The sequence below is a fragment of the Bos javanicus genome, chromosome X, assembly GCF_032452875.1.
Source record: "Bos javanicus breed banteng chromosome X, ARS-OSU_banteng_1.0, whole genome shotgun sequence".
NCBI lineage: Eukaryota > Metazoa > Chordata > Mammalia > Artiodactyla > Bovidae > Bos > Bos javanicus.
The window spans coordinates 116,037,185-116,057,429 of NC_083897.1; the positions used below are offsets into that span (position 1 = coordinate 116,037,185).

At 44.0% G+C, this 20,245-nt stretch overlaps 1 protein-coding gene and 1 pseudogene across 2 annotated transcripts; one reads left to right on the plus strand and one right to left on the minus strand.

Annotated features, from left to right (window-relative positions):
- Positions 1-330: 330 nt before the first annotated feature.
- On the minus strand, positions 331-18,667 carry LOC133243531 (melanoma-associated antigen B4-like). 2 transcript variants are annotated; one of them, XM_061410512.1, is made up of 3 exons: positions 18,194-18,667; positions 2,892-2,948; positions 331-2,235 (listed from the first exon to the last, which is right to left on the minus strand). In XM_061410512.1, exon 3 carries the CDS (start codon positions 2,172-2,174, stop codon positions 801-803), a length of 1,374 nt encoding a protein of 457 aa, XP_061266496.1. In that variant the 5' UTR covers positions 2,175-2,235; positions 2,892-2,948; positions 18,194-18,667; the 3' UTR covers positions 331-800. The 2 variants fall into 2 exon arrangements, with proteins under 2 accessions (XP_061266496.1, XP_061266497.1); XM_061410513.1 differs by lacking the exon at positions 18,194-18,667 and adding an exon at positions 4,577-5,213.
- Positions 10,000-12,012, plus strand: LOC133242666 (ubiquitin-conjugating enzyme E2 D3-like; annotated as a pseudogene).
- Positions 18,668-20,245: the final 1,578 nt, after the last annotated feature.

The following is a 20,245-nucleotide window of genomic DNA, read 5'->3' on the forward strand; positions in this document are numbered from 1 at the left end:
CTATCAGATGTCAGAAACTATGCAGTGTTCTAACCAAAAGAAAAAAAAAAAAAATGACCCAACCTCCCCAATCAGCCAAAATTCTGCTTAGCAATGAAACCAAATTAATACATTCTCTCCACCCACTCTTTACCCTGCTTTTTTTTTTGTTCTTCTTGAAGTAGAGAGTCTCTCAGCCTCTTCCATAGAATGACAGCTTCCCTGGAAACTATAATTGAATGGGCAGAAACTGGGAGTTTCCTTGACTAAACATCGCCAGTACAGGCATGAAAGACTTCTTAAAAGCAGATGCTCAATTAATGTTTGTGTAAAAGAAGAGCCACAAATAAATCATTTGCTTTAATTTATATTTTCAAACAATCTTGAAAACCATAAGCAGATCCAAGCATATATCTTTTATATTTACAAAAAGGGAGACTAAACAGAGTAAAACAAACCAAAAATTGAAGAACTTTTGGCTATCTCTCTATGTATCTATGTTCTGAGCTTCTATTAGTGTGGTGTCTTTCACATTTCTAAGGATATTCTTATCCTAAAGTGATGTTATTCTCATCCGGGATCACAAAAGTGATATGAGGATTTCCAATATGCATTTCAAAAAACAAAATTGTTACTCATAAATCTGACAAACAGCAAAGTGTGTGTGACCCATTTTACTCAAATACTTGTATCATGAACCTAAATAAACTTTCTGTTGAAAAAACAAAGAACTAAAACCGAGGAAGAGGGTGGAGAAATCACAGGAACACAGGTTGACAGGCTTTTCTGACCACAAAGTGAAGAACGGCCTTCAGACCACACTAGGGGCGAGATGAGTGGCTGGATGCAGCCCTAGCGTGCACACTGGCTGAAGCAGAAGGGCCAGCACTGGCTGCAGCAGAAATGCCAGGCCTGGCTGAGGCAAGATACTCAGCCTGGGCTGCAGCAGAAGGGCCATCCCAGACCGAGGCAGACATGCCTGCAGTAACCCAGGCAGACATGCCAGCCATGCCCGAAGCAAAAGTGCCAGCCATGCCCAAGGCAGAAGTGCCAGCCATGCCCAAAGCAGAAGTGCCAGCCATGCCCGAGGCAGAAGTGGCAGCCATGCCCGAGGCAGAAGTGGCAGCCATGCCCGAGGCAGAAGTGCCAGCCATGCCCGAGGCAGAAGTGCCAGCCATGCCCGAGGCAGAAGTGCCAACCCTGGCTGCAGCTCTGGCCCCAGTGCTCTCTACTTCCTGTCTGAAAGACTCCTCATACTGCGCCAGGCAGGCATCAGGGACTGTATCATTGACCTTGGCCAAAAACTCCATGACTTTATTCTTGTTGGTTTCTGTAAGCGCTTTAGGACCCCAGAGGAACTCATAGCGAGGGGGATTGCTGCCAGGCACCTGGCGGTACTCCAGGTACTCTTCCTGCACCAGATCTTCTGTGATGAGCTTCCTGGTGTCTCCAAAGATGAAGTGCCTTCTTCCATCATAGATGCCCAGAATATTCAGGAACTTCCAGATGTGCTCCTCAGAGATACGGGGGCCATTCAGGTAGATGAAACTCAGCAGAGGCATTAGAAGACCATTCTTAGGCAGCCCCAAGTCACCTCTCATAGACTCACTGTCGCTGAAATCTAGGTTGCTCACCAGGGTATAGCAGTGACTGTTGGGTCTGACTTCCTTCAGCACCAGGCCAAACACAATCTCCATGTGCTCAGAGGCCCTGCTGAGGATCTCTGGGAATTGCTTCATGTACCTTCTACCGATTGCCTTCAGCATTTCAGACCTCTTAATGAGCTCCCTCATCTTATACTTATACAGCATGTGCTGCACCAACATCTGTGCCTTCTTGGTCAGAAGATCTCTGTGAGAGCTCGCAGCAGCAGCTGAGGCCTGGGAGGAATTTTCACGTTCCTGAACTTGGCCCCTGGCACCTACACCAGATCTCGAGCATGCTGTGCCACCACCACCAGATCTTTTGGGTATAGCACCTGCAGCAGCACTGGTGGTGCCTTGGGCTCCCTGACGCCCCTTGGGGGTGCCAGCAGCAGACGAGCTTGAGGGAGCACTCTCTGAATAAGGAAGGGAGGAGGAGGTGGTCTCTTCTCCCCGAGATGTGGTGGCCTGATCATGAAGAACCTGGGTCTCAGACCAGGCCTGGTGACGTTTCTCACGAGCACGGACCTTACTCTTCTGCCCATGGGGCATGATGGCTGTGGTCAGGGACTAAAGGCAGGATTCTGGGCCAGTAGACAGGAGATTGGGGCACCTGGAGGATGGAGAATGAGGTGACATGAGCACCTTAAAACAGGGAGATTCTACCTTGGCTTCATCAAAGGCCACCTCTGCAGGTGTCCTTGAGGACACTGCCCTAGGAACCCACAAGCCTCCTGTTTTCCTGCTCAGCCTGTCCCCACATAATCCCACAGAGGAAGAACAGAGGCCTTAGACATTTCCTCTGCATCCTCTCAGCCCTGCTTTGGATTTACTGCGGTGACAGCAGGTCCCAGCAGTGGGGTCCTCTCAGCTCATCTTTAGTATTACCATGTCAAGTCCTGGTGGAGCCTGGGCACCCTTCTCTCTGCTACTCTGATACAGACACTTTAGACCTCCACATGATCCAGAAGCAAGTGAAAGGATGCCTCAGTCCACCTCCCTCCAAGGGGATACCCAGTGCTGAGAACTCAGTAGGGTTTTTTCCATCCCGAGTTCACTGGGATCATCATTCAAGGTCCTTACCTTGGCTCCTTAAAACATTGGGCACCATTCTCCATGTGCTGACTGGTGGCTACACCTTCAGACTAGACATTTCCCCTCCCCTACACTTGCTATAAAGCAGTGAAGTAGATGCTCAACCTGACAGTCCTTCCCTGAGATTTCCTGGGCTGAAATCCAAGGGTTGGGATAAATGCATTGAGTACTCACTCAGGTTCCTCAACTGGGCTCCTGGCAGAGAAGCTCCACTTTCTCCTGAATTGATGCCTGGGTGATAGTAAAAGCCAATCACTCTGTGTTCCAACAGGAGGAAGTTAAGATGACCTTATCTTACCAACACAGTCTTCTAAGAACAGGTGCTGTTACAGGCAGGTTGATGTCCCTGTGGTCCCACACAGATCCCAATTCAAGGCCTATAGTATTTTTTTGCTTCTCTTTTCCTCTGTCTTTTTAAAATTAAATGTATTTACTATTGATTGGAGGATGATCACTTTACAGTATTGTGTTTGTTTCAGCCGCACATCAATAAGAATGAACCATAGGTATAGCTTATGTCCCCTCCCTCTTGAAACTCCCTCGCACCTCCCACCCCATCCCACTCCTCTAAGCTATTACAGAGCACTGGGTTTGAGCTCTCTGTGTCATATGACTAATTCCCACCGGTTATCTATTTCATATATGGTAATGTGTATGTTTTCAATGTTACTCTCTCAGTCTGTCCCTCCCTCTCTTTCTCCCACTGTGTCCACGAGTGTGTTCTCTATGTCTGCATCTCCACTGCTGCCCTGCAAATAGGTTCATCAGTACCATCTTTCTGAAATCCATGTATATGTGTTAATATACAATTTTGGCTTTCCTCTTTCTGACTTAATTCACTCTGCATAAAAAATCAGGACTAAAATGACCACATCAGCCAACAATCCCATTACTGGGCACATTCCCTGAGGAAACAGTAACTTAAAAAACACTTGTACTCCAGTGATCGTTGCAGCACTCTTTACAATAGCCAGTACACAGAAGCAACCAAGGTCTACATTTGACTTATGACAGTGTGTAAAATTTCTCTGACCAGAGAAAAATTTCTCAGATTTTTTTTTTGTAAAAAATCTGCTGACCACACCCCTCGGACCAGGGCGGAGTGGTCTGAGGGGTGTTGCTTTCCCCCTTTAGCCCGCAGTGGGAACCGCCATGTATTCCTGAGGTCTCAAAGGGATGATGACAGGGAGGATGTGGTCTGAATGATGTGGTGTGGAACATCCCCACAGCCCCAGAGGTTCTCACCATCCCACAAGGGAACCTGAAACTCTCCCTTCCCAACCTGACGCTCCCCACTTTGACCTGGTCTCTCACTTCCCTGAGATGATCTGGGAAATGTCATGTCAAAACGCCCGATTCTCCCAGTCCTCAAAATAGGACTGGCGCTTTCTGTGACTCCATTTCTTATGGGAGGAACCCCCATCCTGACGCAGTGTCACAGCCATTAATATTGTTGGGGACTAGGTCCCTTTGTTGAACTGGGTTTATTCCATTACAGCAAGGCTCTCACTTCCCCCAAACCACCTCCAGTGGACACCAGGGGGCACCACAATTGGCCAGCTCTACCCGGGGCATCCTAGAGCCCAGTATAGGGGGGCCGCTCAGTGTGGCCCCCTTGGCGGTGTCGAAGTCTGCTCCTCAGCCCTCAGGGCCCTCATCTAGGTCCTAGAGCTCCTCCAGGGGTAGAATCCGGGCCTACCCCCACAGACCAACACCGTAGCCTGAGACACTCTAGACCATATTCAGCCGATAGCTCCGAGAGACTCATAAGAGCCGTATCACAGGGGTGGGATGTGGATGGGTCACTTTTATTACTAGGAGGGTTGGGAAAGTCCCTTCAGCTCCATTCAGGTCCTCACCTTGGTTCTGGACGAGTCCTGGACACTAAGTCTCTGCCAAACAGTCACCGCGGCTACTGGTTAATCCGCTGACTTTCAAAGCGGAAGTGGAGGGGGGCTGCGTAAGGTCTTACGTGGGGTCCCTCAGGGATAACAGCAGGCACAGCGTGCTACGGGAACCCCAGTAGCTCAATATTCATCCGTCCTTGGGTCTTCCTTGTGCACTGTATCAAAGCCCAGGATGCCGCCTCCTATGAACCCGAGTCTTCCAGCTCCCAAACAAAGCCCTTGCCTTCCCAAGTGCCTAGTGGTGGGAGGCCAGCTCTGCCCTGAGCATCTCTGCTTGTCAGGTGGGTTGCCATTCTGTGAGCCTCCTTCGTTGGGGGAGAGATCCTCTCACTAGCACTGATGGTCTTCACCTTATGTTCAGTTATGTTCAAGACACCCCCATCTGCAGATCTGGGTTCTGATCTGGCTAGAGGAGACTCAGCCCTCCCTAAGATCACACAGGTTGAATGAGCGGACCACTCAGATGTAGCTCCTGTGGGCTTCTCAGGGCTAAGAATTTACAGAATTCTGTTTGGCTCCGTCTGCAGGGGTCCCTGCTAACACTCAGCATTGCATGTGAGGTCCTCCTTGGATTCAGGTCCCTCGCTCTTGGAAACTGCAGCCGATTGTATTAGACAGAGGTCTCACCTCGCTAAAACTTTCTAGACTGAAATCAACCAGACATCTGTGCCCAAGCTTCCTAGGGACCACAGCATCAGTGATTTTCCAGGGCCTCCTTTTACAGGGTGTGCTACTGTGAGTACACTTTCAGGTCTTCACATTGACATATGACGAATCCTGTAACTCCACTCTGTTTTATGAAGCTTCTTGTCTTACATCAAGGTCCTAGTCTCCTGAGAATTCCAAGTTGGAAGTCAGGATGATGCTCATATGATCCTAGTCCATCAGGGCCTCTGAGAATAGACAGTGGGGATGCAACTTGAGTCCTTCTGATTCCTCTTGCTCAGCATCCTCACTACATCTACCACAGCCTGGGACTGCTCCTTCTACTGAGCTAAGATTCCTCTTCTTAGTCTTTGGGTGACCACTATATTCAGGGGTGATTGTCTCCTTATTCCTCCTTCATGGAGGTTCCCATATCAGCTTCTGTCCCTCGATTAAAGGCTTCCTGGGGAATGCATATTCCTACAAACAGTGAGCAGTCACCCTCTAGCAAATCTTGGAGAAAATGGGTCTCGGTCCCAAAAGTGATGTAAGATTAGGAAAATGCAGCAGAAATTAAGGAACTCAGGATAGATGTTATGATGTCAAAGAGATAGAGGTGATATATTCCTGCTCTTCAGCCAGATTTAGAGTGTGTGCTTAACCGCTGTCATGTTCCACTCTTTGTGACCCCATGTACTGTAGCCCGGCAGGCTCCTCTGTCCATGCAGATTCTCCAGGCAAGAATACTGAAGTGTGTTACATGCCCTCCACCAGGGATTGTGCCCAACCCAGAGATCGAACCCAGGTCTCCTGCATTGCAGGCGCATTCGGTACCATCTGAGTCCCCAGATTTAGGGTAGTTCTAAAATATTTACTCTCGGCACCTCCCTGTTTGTCCAGTGGTTATGCGCTCCCAATGCAGGGGTCCTAGGTTTGATCCCTAGTCAGGTAACTTGATCCCACATGCCACAACTAAAAATCTCACATCCAACAACTAAGAGTTCTCCTGCCACAACTAAAATCTCACATTCCACAACTAAAGAGCCTGTATGTGGCAACAAAGATTCCAAGTGTCACAACTAAGACCCCCAGCAGTCAAAAAATAAATAGAAATAACTATTTTTAATTAAAACAAATAAAATGTTTACTTTCTACATAGAAGGATAACGCCAGATAATCTTGTAAGCCCTCGATCACTTGAGGGTGTCTGAATTTCCACATGCAGGTGATCATTTGCTAACTGAGCATTATCTCCTTCTCTCCTTTATTCACACCTCTTAATTATTTTGGTGTTTGTATTGCCTTGGCTATGTATTCCATCCCATTTTTTTCGTCACCGAGTCCTTTCTGTCACTCAAGATACATGTTGGAGTGCTAGAAGACAGTGAATTTACTGACTCATGAGCACCTCAGGCCAGGACAAGTGGAAGGGTACATGCTGTGGACAAATTCAGACCAGCGCTCTAGTCCCAGCTCTGTCTCTTATCAGTTGTGTGGACTTGGGTCCATCCCCAAACTCGGGGAACCTCAGGTGAAGTGGCTTTTGTAGGGCTAGTGGCATGTAGCTAAAGCACCTGGCACATGGCCTGGACTACACTGGACTTTACACAATATCTGTTTTTACTATGAGTATGATTAGTTTCATCCTGGAGGATACCACCGACCCTGAGGAATCTTTTAAATGCAGGAGATGTCAGAGAATCTGTGGCATTCTCGGACATGAAACACCAAATCAGTCCAAAATGCTGTTTAGAAAGAATCTTTCATTTCCACTACTAGATCGTATTTTGAGTATGGGGGTACTTTTTTAACTGAAAGAAATTCAAAGACTCTAAATTTGATTCTGAGACTAATTCTGTCTTCCTTCCCGGCTGCTCTTTCATCTGAACAACTCCTAGAGACTTCCTTAGTGGTCCAGGGGTTAAGACTCTGCACTCCCAATGCAGGAGGCCTGGGTTCCACTGCTGATCAGGGAACTAGGTCCCACATGCCACAGCTTCGCCGCAACTAACAGTTCACAAGCCACAACTAAAGATCCTATATGCCACAACTGAAACATTCCTCATGCTGCAACTAAAGAACTCCCAGGCTGCAAGGAAGATCAAGGATCCTGTGTGCCAAAGATAAGACCAAGCATAGCCAAATAAATAAGTAACTAAATAAAATAAGCCCCCATCTTCATCAATTTCACCATCACCTAAAATAGACTCACCTCACAGACTTTGGTGGAATTATCAATGTAGCCAAAAACACTGAATGGAATGCCCTTTCAGTAAAACGAGCTCTGTTTCCATGAGTCACAGAAAAGAGTGTCAGCCCACTGGCTTCTGAGTTTCCGGGTTCATTCTACTACTTTTATTTCACAGAATCTCCTTGGAGATGATGTGCATGAAACATCTAGGTTGTGCACTGTGTTCACGGGCACTGGGACAGGAGCACAGGGCACAGTCCATCCCCACTCCAGGGGGGATTTCTCTCTGGTCTACTCGTGTTGCTCTTTAGTCACTCGGTCCTGTCTGACCCTTTTCTACCCCATGGACTGAACAGATTGCTCTGTCCATGGGATTCTCCAGGCAAAAATACTGGACTGCGTAGCCATTTCCTCTTCCAGGGGCAGCTTCCTGACCCAGGGATTTAACCCATGTCTCCTGCATTGGTGGGCGGGTTCTTTACCACTCAGCCACCTAGGACGCCCCATAATTCCATAGCAATTATTCGGGGTAGTTTTCCATTCCAGGCTTAAGTCTCTCAACTTTGAGACCCGCCATCTGAGGGTCTGACCCCTATTCAGTGTTTCCACAGCCTCCCTGGTGGGCTAGCCCTGTAGCCTAACTTAAAACTACCTTCCACTGCCAGACTTTTATTGTCCTAAAGTCTCCAAGTGCCTTGCCTCAGTGTATTTACACTAGACTCCTCATGAGGAAGCCCTCAATCCCCTCACCTCCTTACACCTCATTTTTATTGGGCCCCTAGATCTCAGTTCACCAGCTACTTTAGATGAATGCTGCTCTTAGACTCTAGAATTCTATAAGAAGGGGTTGAGTTTATTTTTCTTAGCATCCCCAAAACCACCCAGAAGCCTTCCAAAGAGCAGATGCTAAATTGATATTTGAACAATTACAGTGCAAGTGTGCAAGAAAGCAATTTACTGGGATTTCACTTCTCCCACATTCTTAAATAAGTGAAGCCAATCCAGGTAAATAAACTTCAATTTTACAAAGAAAGACTAAAACAAATAAAACAAATGAAGAAGTGAATACCTCTTAAGATTTTTTTCTGTATCTGATAATCTCACAGACTTCACTGTGGAAAAATTTCCATTTTCACAAAAAAAAAACCATATTCCAATATCATGTTAGCTTGTTCCGAATGACAAGAAATGATTCAAGGATTTCAGTCTGTGCTATGTAATACGAAATTTCTTATTTTTCGACTTGATAATCTGCAGTACATGTGGGAGCTCTGCCATTAGTATACTTGGATTCTGAAGCTAAACACATCTTTAATTAAAGGGAACAACATTTAAAAACAGAGAAAAGAAAAACCTCCAATTTGTGCATATTGTATAGGAACACAAATACCTTATATGCTGAATTTCCATGAGCCCCACCGTGGCCCTCCACTAGTGGGAAGATTGCCTGCTTTCTTGAAATGCAATGTGAAGTATCTGCTCAGACTTCACTAGGGGTGGGAGGAAATTTGGACATGCTCTGGAAAGTGTACTGGCCTTGGCACCATAGGAGCAATTGCTGCAGCTCTGGCTCTGGCTCTCCTTCTTCAGCTGTCAAAGCCTCTTCATACCAGAATGGGAAGGCACTGCACTTGGTATCATCAACATTAGCCCCAGACTCCCACATTCTTTTATATATCTATATCTATCATGGAAGCACTCCATATTAGTTTACAAAATTGTACTCATTCCTTTTTATAGCTTCGTAGTACTCCACTCTGTGGATATATCATGTTCCCTCAATTAACATGTGCATAGGCATTTACGTATTTTCATATGGTTGTGCATGTCTTTTCAGAGTTAATTTCCGAAAACACTGAATTACTGGCTCAAATGTAAAAGCACATTTAATTTTCTGACATTACCAAATTGTATTTATGCTCTAATCTCATTCTTTGACATGTAGCTCTCAAAGAATGAGGTCAGTATATTCTCTAACACTATATACAAAAGTAAACTGAAAAGGGATTAAAGACCTAGCTATAAGAGTGGAAACCATAAAACTCTTAGAAGATAATATGAGCAGAACATTCTTTGACATAAATCATAGCAATAGTTTTTTGGATCTGTCTCCTAAAGCTAGGGAAATAAAAGCAAATTAAAGTTAAAAGCTTTTGCACAGCAAAGGAAACCATCAACAATATGAAAAGCCAACCTCCCATATGGGAGAAAATACTTGCCAATGATATAACCAATAAGGGGTTAATATCCAAAATATATAAATAGTTGATATAACAGTTTTAAAAAAATCAAGAAAAAGATGGGCAGAAGACTTAAGTACACATTTTTCTAAAGAAGACATACAGCTGGCTAAGAGGCACATGAAAAGATGTTCAACATCGTTAATCATCATATGAATGCAAATTTAAACCACAATGAGGTATTATCTTATACCTATCAGAAGGGCTATCATCCAAAAAGAACAGGAGTAACAAATGTTGGTGAGCATGTGGACACGATCTGTACACTGTTGGTGGGAATGTCAATTGGTGCAGCCACCATGGATAACAGTAAGGAGGGTCCTCAAAATCTAAAAACAGAACTAACCCATTACCCAGAAAACCCACTCCCGGGTGTATATCTGAAAGAAAAAAAAAAAAAAAACCCACTAATTTGGATGGTCTCCATCAGGTACTCGATGCTTGTCTGAGTCTAAGGGTTTCCACTGCTTGTTTCCCCTTCCCCTCCAGCCTCATCTACTCTCTGCCAGTGACCCCACCCAGGTCCAACCTCCCTGTTTATTAAGAAGGCACCTGTGTCTGGCAGAGCCAGTGTGAGATGAAGAGATAGTCCTTCCCAGCCACCAGATAATCAGGAGTTTTGGCTGGACCTTTGAGCCCACACTGAGACAGTGAGGAGTCAGACAAAAAGCACAGACTGTGGCGCTGAAATGGATTAATAAGGAACTTAGTGAGGTGGGCAGGGACCCTCCAGCACAATATTCTACAGGTCCAGTTGGGGATGATACATTTCATTGGCAAACCACAACTATGAAAAAGAACGGCAGCCCATATTGAGGCAGTGTATTCTCTCTGACAATTCATTTCCCTAAAAACTACCCCTTCACACTACCTAAGGGTGCATTTGCAACAGAATTTATCATCCAGACATGAACACTAATGGCAACACTCAGTTCACTACTCTAAGATCACTGTGGTCTCTTGCTTTAATGATTTCTAAAGTTCTGATATCCATTTGTTCATTGCTATGTGATCCGAACCCAGATGATAGCCTCCACAGTGCCAGAGGTTGCATAGATCTATAAAACAGAAATAAGTACAAAAGAATTTTTCAGGAATGTACTCAGAAGTATGCCATGTGATGCTACCTTAAAGTCAGAACAACCTGCACTAAAGCGTTAATAAAGTTTCAGTTCAGTTTAGTCGCTCAGTCATGTCCGACTCTTTGTGACCCCATGAATTGCACACGCCAGGCCTCCCTCTCCATCACCAACTCCCGCAGTTCACTCAAACTCACATCCATCGAGTCGGTGATGCCATCCAGCCATCTCATCCTCTGTCCTCCACTTCTCCTCCTGCCCCCAATCCCTCCCAGCATCAGAGTCTTTTCCAATGAGTCAACTCTTCACATGAGGTGGCCAAAGTATTGGAGTTTCAGCTTTAGCATCACTCCTTCCAAAGAAATCCCAGCGCTGATCTTTAGAATGGAATGGTTGCGTCTCCTTGTAGTCCAAGGGACTCTCAAGAGTCTTCTCCAACAGCACAGTTCAAAAGCATCAATTCTTCAGCACTCAACTTACTTTAAATTACTGCTAAAAATGAAAAAAAAAAACCCACTAATTTGAAAAGATCCACATACACACAATAGAATATTACTCAGTCATAAAAAAGAATGAACTTTTGCCATTTTCAAGAACATGGATTGATTGGAAGGCATTATGTTAAGTGAAATAGGTGAGATAGAGGAAGACAAATGCTGTACAATACCATTTATTTGGAGAATTTAAAAAAAAACAGACTAGGGAGATGAAGCAGACTCACAGATACAGAGAACAAGCTAGCAGTGGTTACCGGGGAGAGCAGCAAGGGGGAGGGTAAGGGCAGGGATAGAAGATTAAGAGGTGCAAACTCATATGTATAAAATAGATAAGCTACAAGGGTATATTGCAAAACAAGGGGGATATACCGATATTTTATAACAAGTATAAATGGAACATAACATTTACAAATTGTGAATCACTTTGTTGTGTCCCTGAAACATAAAATATTGTACATCAACTATGAAAATGAAGAGAAAGTGTTAGTTGCTCAGTCTTGTTCTACTCTTTTTGACCCTAAGGACGGTAGCCCGCCAGGCTCCTCTAGCGATGGAATTCTCCAAGTAAGAATTACCCACTGGAGTGGGTAACCATTCCCTTCTCCAGGGGATCTTCCTGACTAAGTGATCAAACCCAGGTCTCCTACATTGCAGGCAGATTTTTTGCCATCTGAGCCACCAGGAAATCCCACAATAACTATAGCTTGCTTTAAAAACATATATATTCTCTCAGGAACTTTCACATATACAATACAGTATTATTAACTATGTGCTTCCCTGGTGGCTCAGTGGTAAAGAATCTGCCTGTAGATGCAGGAGATGCGGGTTCAATTGCTGGGTCGGGAAGATGCCCTGGAGGAGGACACGGCAACCCAATCCAGTATTCTTGCATGGAAAATTCCAGACAGAGGAGGCTGGTAAGCTACAATCCATGGGATTGCAGAGAGTAGGAAACCACTTGGCAACTTAACAATGGCAATGATTAAGTACAGTCACCATGCTGTACATTATATCCCTGCTGCTGCTGCTGCTGCTACATCGCTTCAGTCGTGTCCGACTCTGTGCGACCCCATAGACAGCAGCCCACCAGGCTCCCCCGTCCCTGGGATTCTACAGGAAAGAACACTAGGGCTTCTTTATTTTGTAAGTGAAAGTTGTGAATGTTTATGCCATTGGGTCATTTACACCCATTTCATCCATCCTCCAACCCCTTCTTGTGGCAACCGCCAATCTGCAACATGATGGACCTAGAGATCATCATACTGACTGAAGTGACTCAGACAGAGAAGGAGAAATATTATATGACATATCTTAGATGTATAATTTAAAAAGAGATGATACAAATGAATTTAACTACAAAATAGAAAGACTTACAGTCTCAGAGAACAAATTTATGGTTGCTGTTGGGGAACGATGTGGGACAGGGATAGTTAGGGGATTTCTGATGGACATGTACACACTGCTATATTTAAAATGGATAAGCAACAAGGATGTACTGTATAACACAGGGAACTCTGCTTAATATTATGTGGTAGTACTGATCGAAGTTTGTGGGAGAGTGGATACGTGTATATGTATGGCTGAGTCCCTTCACTGTTCACCTGAAAACTGTCACAATAGTGTTAATTTGCTATACCCCAACACAAAATAAAAAAGCTAAAATTTTACAAACACTGTGCCTCCAGTGCAACGGCTGTGAGCTCAAACCCTGGTTGGGGAATTAAGATCCTATCTGCCACATAGCAAACCAATCAACAAAATATCATCAAAGAAAAAAGTGATGGGGATCCATGAAAGAAATAATTGATAAGCTAGATTTCAGTGCCTTTAAACTGCTGCTCTATAAAAATACACCAAGAGAACAAGAAGATGAGCCATAGTCTGGGAGAAAATATTTGCAAAAAACATGTCTGATGAAGGCTCTAATCTAAAATATACAAAGAACTCTTAATATTAATAATCTTAATATTAATAAGAAGAAAACTAACATCTAATAAAAAATGGACAAAAGATAGGAATAGATACCTTGCCCAGGAAGATACCGAGATGCCAAACAAGCATATGGAAAGATGCTCCACATCATATACCATTAGGGAACTGCAAATTAAAAAAAAAAAACAAGCAGATACCACGACATGCCTTTCAGAATGGCCAGCATTCAAAGGACTGGCAACACCAAATGCTGGTAAGGACGTGAATCAACAAGAACTCTCATTCCTCGGTAGTGGTGATGCAAAATGGTAGAGCCACTTTGGCAGACAGTTTGCAAGCTTCTTAGTAAACACTACATATTCAACACTGCTGGTAGGAATATAAAATGGTACAGCCAATTTACAGGGAAAACAGTGTAGCAGTTCCTCAAAAAATCAAAAATAACTCATAATACTTTCCGCAATTCCACTACTATCCAAAGGAACTGAAATCAGGACCTCGAAGAGAGCTCTGCACTCCCATGTTCATTGCAGCACTACTCACAATGGCCAAGAAAGGGAAGCATCCTAGGTGTCCAGTGACAGATGAATGGATAAAGAAGGTGCAAAATATACACATAATGGAACACCATCCAGCCTTAAAAAGAAGCTAATCTCTCCAGTTATTACAGCATGGATAAACCTAGAGGACCTGCTGCTACAGTGAAATAAGCCAGACACAGAAGGACAAATACTGCATGTCATTTATATGAAGAATCTAAAATGGTCAAAGTCACAAAAACAGAGTAGAGTGGTGGTTGCCATGATCTATGGGAGGGTGAATGCAAAGGAATTGTAGACTTAAAAAACATTCACAACCTATGCATGAGACAGGGTACTCAGGGCTGGTGCACTGGGATGACCCTGAGAGATGGGATGGGGAGGGAGGTGGGAGTGGGGGTCAGGAAAGGGAACAATGTACACCCATGGCTGATTGATGTCAATGTACGGCAAAAGCCACTACAATATTGTAAAGTAATTAGCCTCCAATTAAAATAAATAAATTAAAAGAAAAAAAAAATCACAGTAAAAGCTGACAGGTATGTTCTCTTTGGTACATACATTTAGGACTTGAACCCAGGAGGCAGCATCTCGAGTAACCCTGAGAGAACTCCTCCAAAGAAGGGAGCGGAGGAGCCAGGTTACATAGAAGTTTTGCAACAAAGGGCAGGTAGTCTGAATATCAAAAGATTAAGATAAATGAAGGAAAACCAGATAACCCTGGTTAAGGAATTTAGCACTTTTCCATATATGGAAAGATGTAAGAATCGGGGCTCACTGAAATCAATCCTTTGATATGAACTTCACATATCTGGGGCCCGTATCCTGTATTTTTACATGCTGTGTTCCCTCAGGGTTCACCATCCGTGGTGGCTGCAACTGTCGATAACTGACAGTGTTTATTCACTGATATAGCAGGCAGTATTCCAATTTTCAGTATTAATCAAAAGTTACAAAGTTTAATTTTACAAAATGAATAAGTTCTAGGGATCTACTATATAATATAGAGCTTATAGTTAAGAATACTATACTGTACACTAAGAGGTCAAACCTTATGGTAAGTGTTCTTATCCCAGATACAAAACATAAAGGGTGAGATGGCATCTGTCAAAATGGCCATCATCAAAAAGTCTATAAACAATAAATGCTAGAGAGGGTGTGGAGAAAAGGGAACTCTCTTGCATTGTTGGTGGGAATGTAAATTGATACAGCCTCTATGGAGAAGAGTATGAAGTTTCCTTAAAAACTTGGACTTAACTACCACATGACTCAACCATCCCACTACTGCGCATAAACCATTAGGAAACCATAACTGAATAAGACACATGTACTCCAATGTTCATTGCCACACTGTTTACAACAGATAGGCCACAGAACCAACCTAGATGTCCATCACCGAATGGATAAAGAAGCTCTGGTTTCTGTATACAATGAAGTACTACTCAGACATAAAAAAGACCATATTTCAGTGAGTTCCAATGTAGTGGGTGAACATAGGGCCTATTATACAGAGTGAAGAAAGTCAGAAAGAGAAATATAAACATCGTATCCTGACACATATACATGGAATCTAGGAGACAGCATTGATGAATGTATTTGCAGGGCAGGATGGAGATGCAGACATAGAGGACAGACTTGGTGACACAGGGGTGGACGAGAGGGAGGGACAAACCGAGAGTAATACTGAAACATACACATTACCATATGGAACATCGACAGCCAATGGGGATTTGCTGTGTGATGCAGGGAGCTCAAACTGGTGCTCTGTGAAAACCTAGACGGGTGGGAAGGAGTGGGAGGTGGGGGGATATTCAAGGGGGAGGGGATATATGTATACCTATGGCCGATTCATGTTGATGCATGGCAGAAACCAACAAAATATTGTAAAGCAACTATACTCCGATTAAAAATAACCTTAAAAAGGATGAGAGGGAAATTCTGGAGGTAATGGATATGCTTAAGGCATAAACTGTGGTGGTCATTTCACAGGAGTAGACTTATCTCCAAACTCATCAATAAATAAATCAGAAAAATACTGGTTAGCAAGGAAAACTAGCATATCCCAGTTAAGAGTATGCCACTGAAGGTCACCATGAGGGAGACACCCTCAGTGGATGTAACACAAAGCTCCAAAATGTTTCAAGGGCCCCAAACTTACCTATCTCTCACTTGCCCTTTTTCATAAACCACTCCCACTTTCATTCATTTAACCACCCACAAGTGTCTATTCCTTCCCTATTGTTTGCCAAACTACAGTCAAGATAACTTGATTTCAATTATTATTATTTTTTAGTGGCGTGGGCTCTGGCTCCCCCACCGAGGGCAGAGAGCGCCAGTCCAGTGGCTTCAAGGCATCATCCCACCTCAGGGGAGTGCCATCATGATTTCTGAAAAACTCCATAGACAGAAGACAAGATGATTAAAGCATCTAATCTCCACCGGGTTTCCCTGTACTGGAATAAGAGCACAGGACACATTCCATGTCAGCTTTACATGATTTTTCTCAGATTTACTCACAATCCCAAAAGCACAGGCAGACTCAGAAAATACTGCAGGTTTGGGTCTCAACCCCCAAAGGAAAGTCCATACCACAATTGAGTCATACGAATTTTTTGGTTTCCCAGTGCTTTCATAAAATTTATGTTTATACTATACTATAGGTTATTAAGTGGGCATTAGTATTATGCCTCAGAACAATATAGATATCTTAAATTAAAAACACCTCTTTGCTAAAGGAAAAAAGATGTTAACCATTATCTGAGCCTTCGCTGAGTCCATCATTTTTGCTGCTGAGGGTGTGAACATTGCAAGAGGTATCAAAACGTGACACACAGACATGAAGTGAGCAAACGATGTTGGAAACATGGAGCCGAAAGGCTTGCTGGAAGCAAGGTTGACTAACACAAACTTTTAATTTGGTAAAGAAAAAGAACAAAGAAAAGAAAAGCAGTACCTGTGAAATACAATAAAGCAACATGCAACAGAGTGAAGTGTGTCTGTAACTGTTAAGGACAGTTTCCCATCCCAGGCTTTGTCTTTAACTATGCGGCCCACCATGTGAGAACCTGGTCCCTGGTCACGATTACCACAGCCTCATCCAGCCTGCCATGCCCTCAACTTATAATTAATTCCCACCGAAAGACTTATACTTTCCCAAGGCCCACCACTACCTTGCATCAGAGAATTCACATTTGACTGCTGTCATGTCACCATTTCCTTTACATGACAGCTGCTTCTCGACTCTATAATTTTATGGTGAGTGGCTAGATCTTTTTCTCAGTTCTCCAAGTATTAGCATGGAGTCTTCTATGAGCAGAAGCTCAATTACTGTTTAGGGAATAAATGAGCCTGTGAGCACAAGGATGAATTTCTTAGAATTTAATTTTACATTTTTAAATTAACAAAGCATACACGGTCACTTATAATTTTGTAAAACACAGACTATAAAACATGGGGAAACAAAATACCATCCATCTTACTTTCCCTCTATTTGTTGATCCCACATATTGCCCTGCTTAATTTTTTCATATTGTCAAGGAAATAACATATTGTAATGCCATGTTATCTTGTACCAGCTTATTAAATAAGATGGAAGCTTTCCCATTTGTTTTACACAACAGAAAAACTCTTATCCTTAAGACCGATAAACAACAGTAAGTGTGACCGATGTCATTGGTACACTTAGATTATAAGCTTTTAGAAGCAACCTTTGAAAAGTAGCAAGAACATAAGAACACAGATTTATCTTTAAATTCCTCATACAGAACACAAATCCCAGGGAATTATACACTGTGCACCCTCTGGGATGCCTCGTTCTATACTACTTATAGAACACTGAATGCTATCTTCAGCCACAAAGTACAGAATTTGGCTCAGCTTCATTAGGTGTGGGAAGAATTGCTGGAGGAACACTGGGACATCCGGTGGCTTGGGCCCTCTCTTCCTCACCTCTCAAAGCTGTGATACCCAGGATCTCTGATAGCTGACAGAAGGGGTGGGGTTGGCGGGGGGAAGAAGACTGGTGGGGTGTTCTACAGTCCTCATTCAGAGTCCCCATCTTCATATCTCTCAGAATCGGACACTCCTCCCTTTCCCGAACTGTGTCCACAAGCCTCCAAACAAAGTTTCACCTCTTAGAGTTTCGGCAGGGGAGAATTCTGGGAGTTCAGTGCATGGGTGCTGCTTTGTGTCGCCATCTTTACTGCCCCATGCCTGGTTCGCACTTGGCGCTCTCCCGGTGACTGGAGTTAGGGCCTAGGTTTCCTTCATTTACAGAATCAAGTAATCGCTTACCTTACAGAATGTGTTAGATCAAGATGTACCAAAGAAATCAGCCTAAGAGAGTTGTAGGAACTGTCCCCTGCTGATCTCAGAGATGAGACTTTGGGCGTTATCTTTGTTACAGGACGGGGGAATGGTCCCTTGAGTCCACATTCAGGTCCTTACCTTGCCTACAGATCAGTCCTGAGAATCCACTCTTAGCCACACGAACACGCTGAACATCAGTCCGAGCTCTTCGCCACCAGCACGGAAGTTTTGCAGAGACACTTCCGGCTATGGCTGCCCTGTGCACGATCTCTGAGGGATAATGGAAGGGGCGGGGCTCTGTGGGGACCCCGTCGTTCAGCGTTCAGCAGTCCCTGGGTCATCACTTAGGGTCCTCACCATGCCGTCTGTCGGAGCCCAGGACCCTTCGCACTACGGACTTGAGTCCTCCTGCCCCCAAACGAAGCCCTCACCTCTCAGAGTCCCTAGTGGGGAATCAGGGCACTTCTTTGTGCATCTCTCCTTGACAGGGGCAGCGCCATTCTGTGAGCCTTCCTCCTTGGTCGGAGAGACCCTCTCATCGGCACTGATGGTCCTCATCTTCCTAGTGGTGATGGCCAAGATGCCACCCTCCTCAGAACTGAGGTTCCATCCATTCCCTCGCTGAAATCAGAGAGAAATGAAGAGGCTTCTCATCCCTATAACTCTGCCTGGAACCTCTGGGGTTAGGAATAGGGGCAGGGGTCTGTAAAGCCTCCTCATTTGTGGGTCTAGTGATACTTCTTTATTCACTCAGGCACCTGACCATGGTCCTGGCCAGTCCTGGGACCTGACCCTCCAACCTGAGATTCTCCCTGTACTGAACTGAGGCCATTCTTCTTAGACTGAGACTTTGACCTCACAGAGAACTACAAAGCTTATAAGACGGAATGTCCTTTCTGGGCATTCTTGGCCTGAGAGCAAGTTTGGGCAGGTCTCTGAATGACCTGTATTTTATGGTGGTTTTCTCTCCAGACCCCACTTATGGGGGCCCAAATTTTGTCTCTCTCTTGGATTAAAAGATTCCTGGGGAACACCACATTCCAGCAAACTCTTGAGCAGTGTCCCTTATGCAAACCTTACAGTTTCATGTCCCAGACTTGACCTGAGATGGGGAAAATAACACAGAAGGCAGGGGGCAGAATGAGGTGTGCTCCCAGAGAAAAATGCTGCTCCATTCTTTTCAAAAGCCAGAGTCAGTCTCTACTCATGACTTGTTTTAATTGATTGACAGGCATACTTTTCAAACATTCTACTGCATGTAATCATGCTTCACAAATACTGTGTTTCGTTACAAACTGAAAGTATGGTAACCATGCATTGAACACGTCTATGGCATCATTTTCCCAACATCATGTATTCACTTGGGGTCCCTGTTCCACATATTGTTAATTCTTTAAACATATTAAACTCTTTCCTTATTTTATTTCTTATGGTGCTCTGATCAGTTGTCTTTGTTACTATTGTAACATATTTGTAAATTAAGCTATGTGTATTTTTTAGACATCTTCTAGTAAGTGTACAATAGGATTAACAACTTTTATAAGCACTGGGAATCCTCCAAATTCCTAATGCTTTACTCTATGGCCATTTTACCTTTACTGCAGTGATCTAGAACCCAAGTCACCATATCTGAGATATGAGTACAATGCTAAAGGAAAAAAGCCATCCAAGATGGTTTTGTACTATTCTGATTGAGGTTATTGGACACTGCATAGAGAGACGATCTTACTGTCCCTATCATCTGTTTCTCTTCTTTATTCATGTCATTTATTGATGTAGCCTTCAAGGCTTTGTGCCCGAAGAAGTGTATTGGAATATATCCAGAGTCCTTACTTTTATCCCAAGATACATTTGAGTGTTAAGGGACACAAGTTCTGCTTTAGGCCAAGAGCAGTATAACAGCGTCGGATCTAGAGGAATTCAGAGAGGACTAATTCCAGGCCTATCAGTCACTAGTGTTCCCCAGCAAGGGCTCACTGCCTGATGCACATAGAAGCCAAACTATGGAATGGGCTTTTGAGAGACAAACTTTAATCCAAGGTGGAGTAGCAAGAAGACAGGAAGTGGGGCTCTGAAATCTGCCTCCTCAATCCAGAGTTTGAGGTAAAATGAAAGGGTTTAGGGGAACTGCAAACTTGGAAGCTAACTGGCTAGTCTTGAATTAGTTCATGTAAGCTATTCATGCTGCTA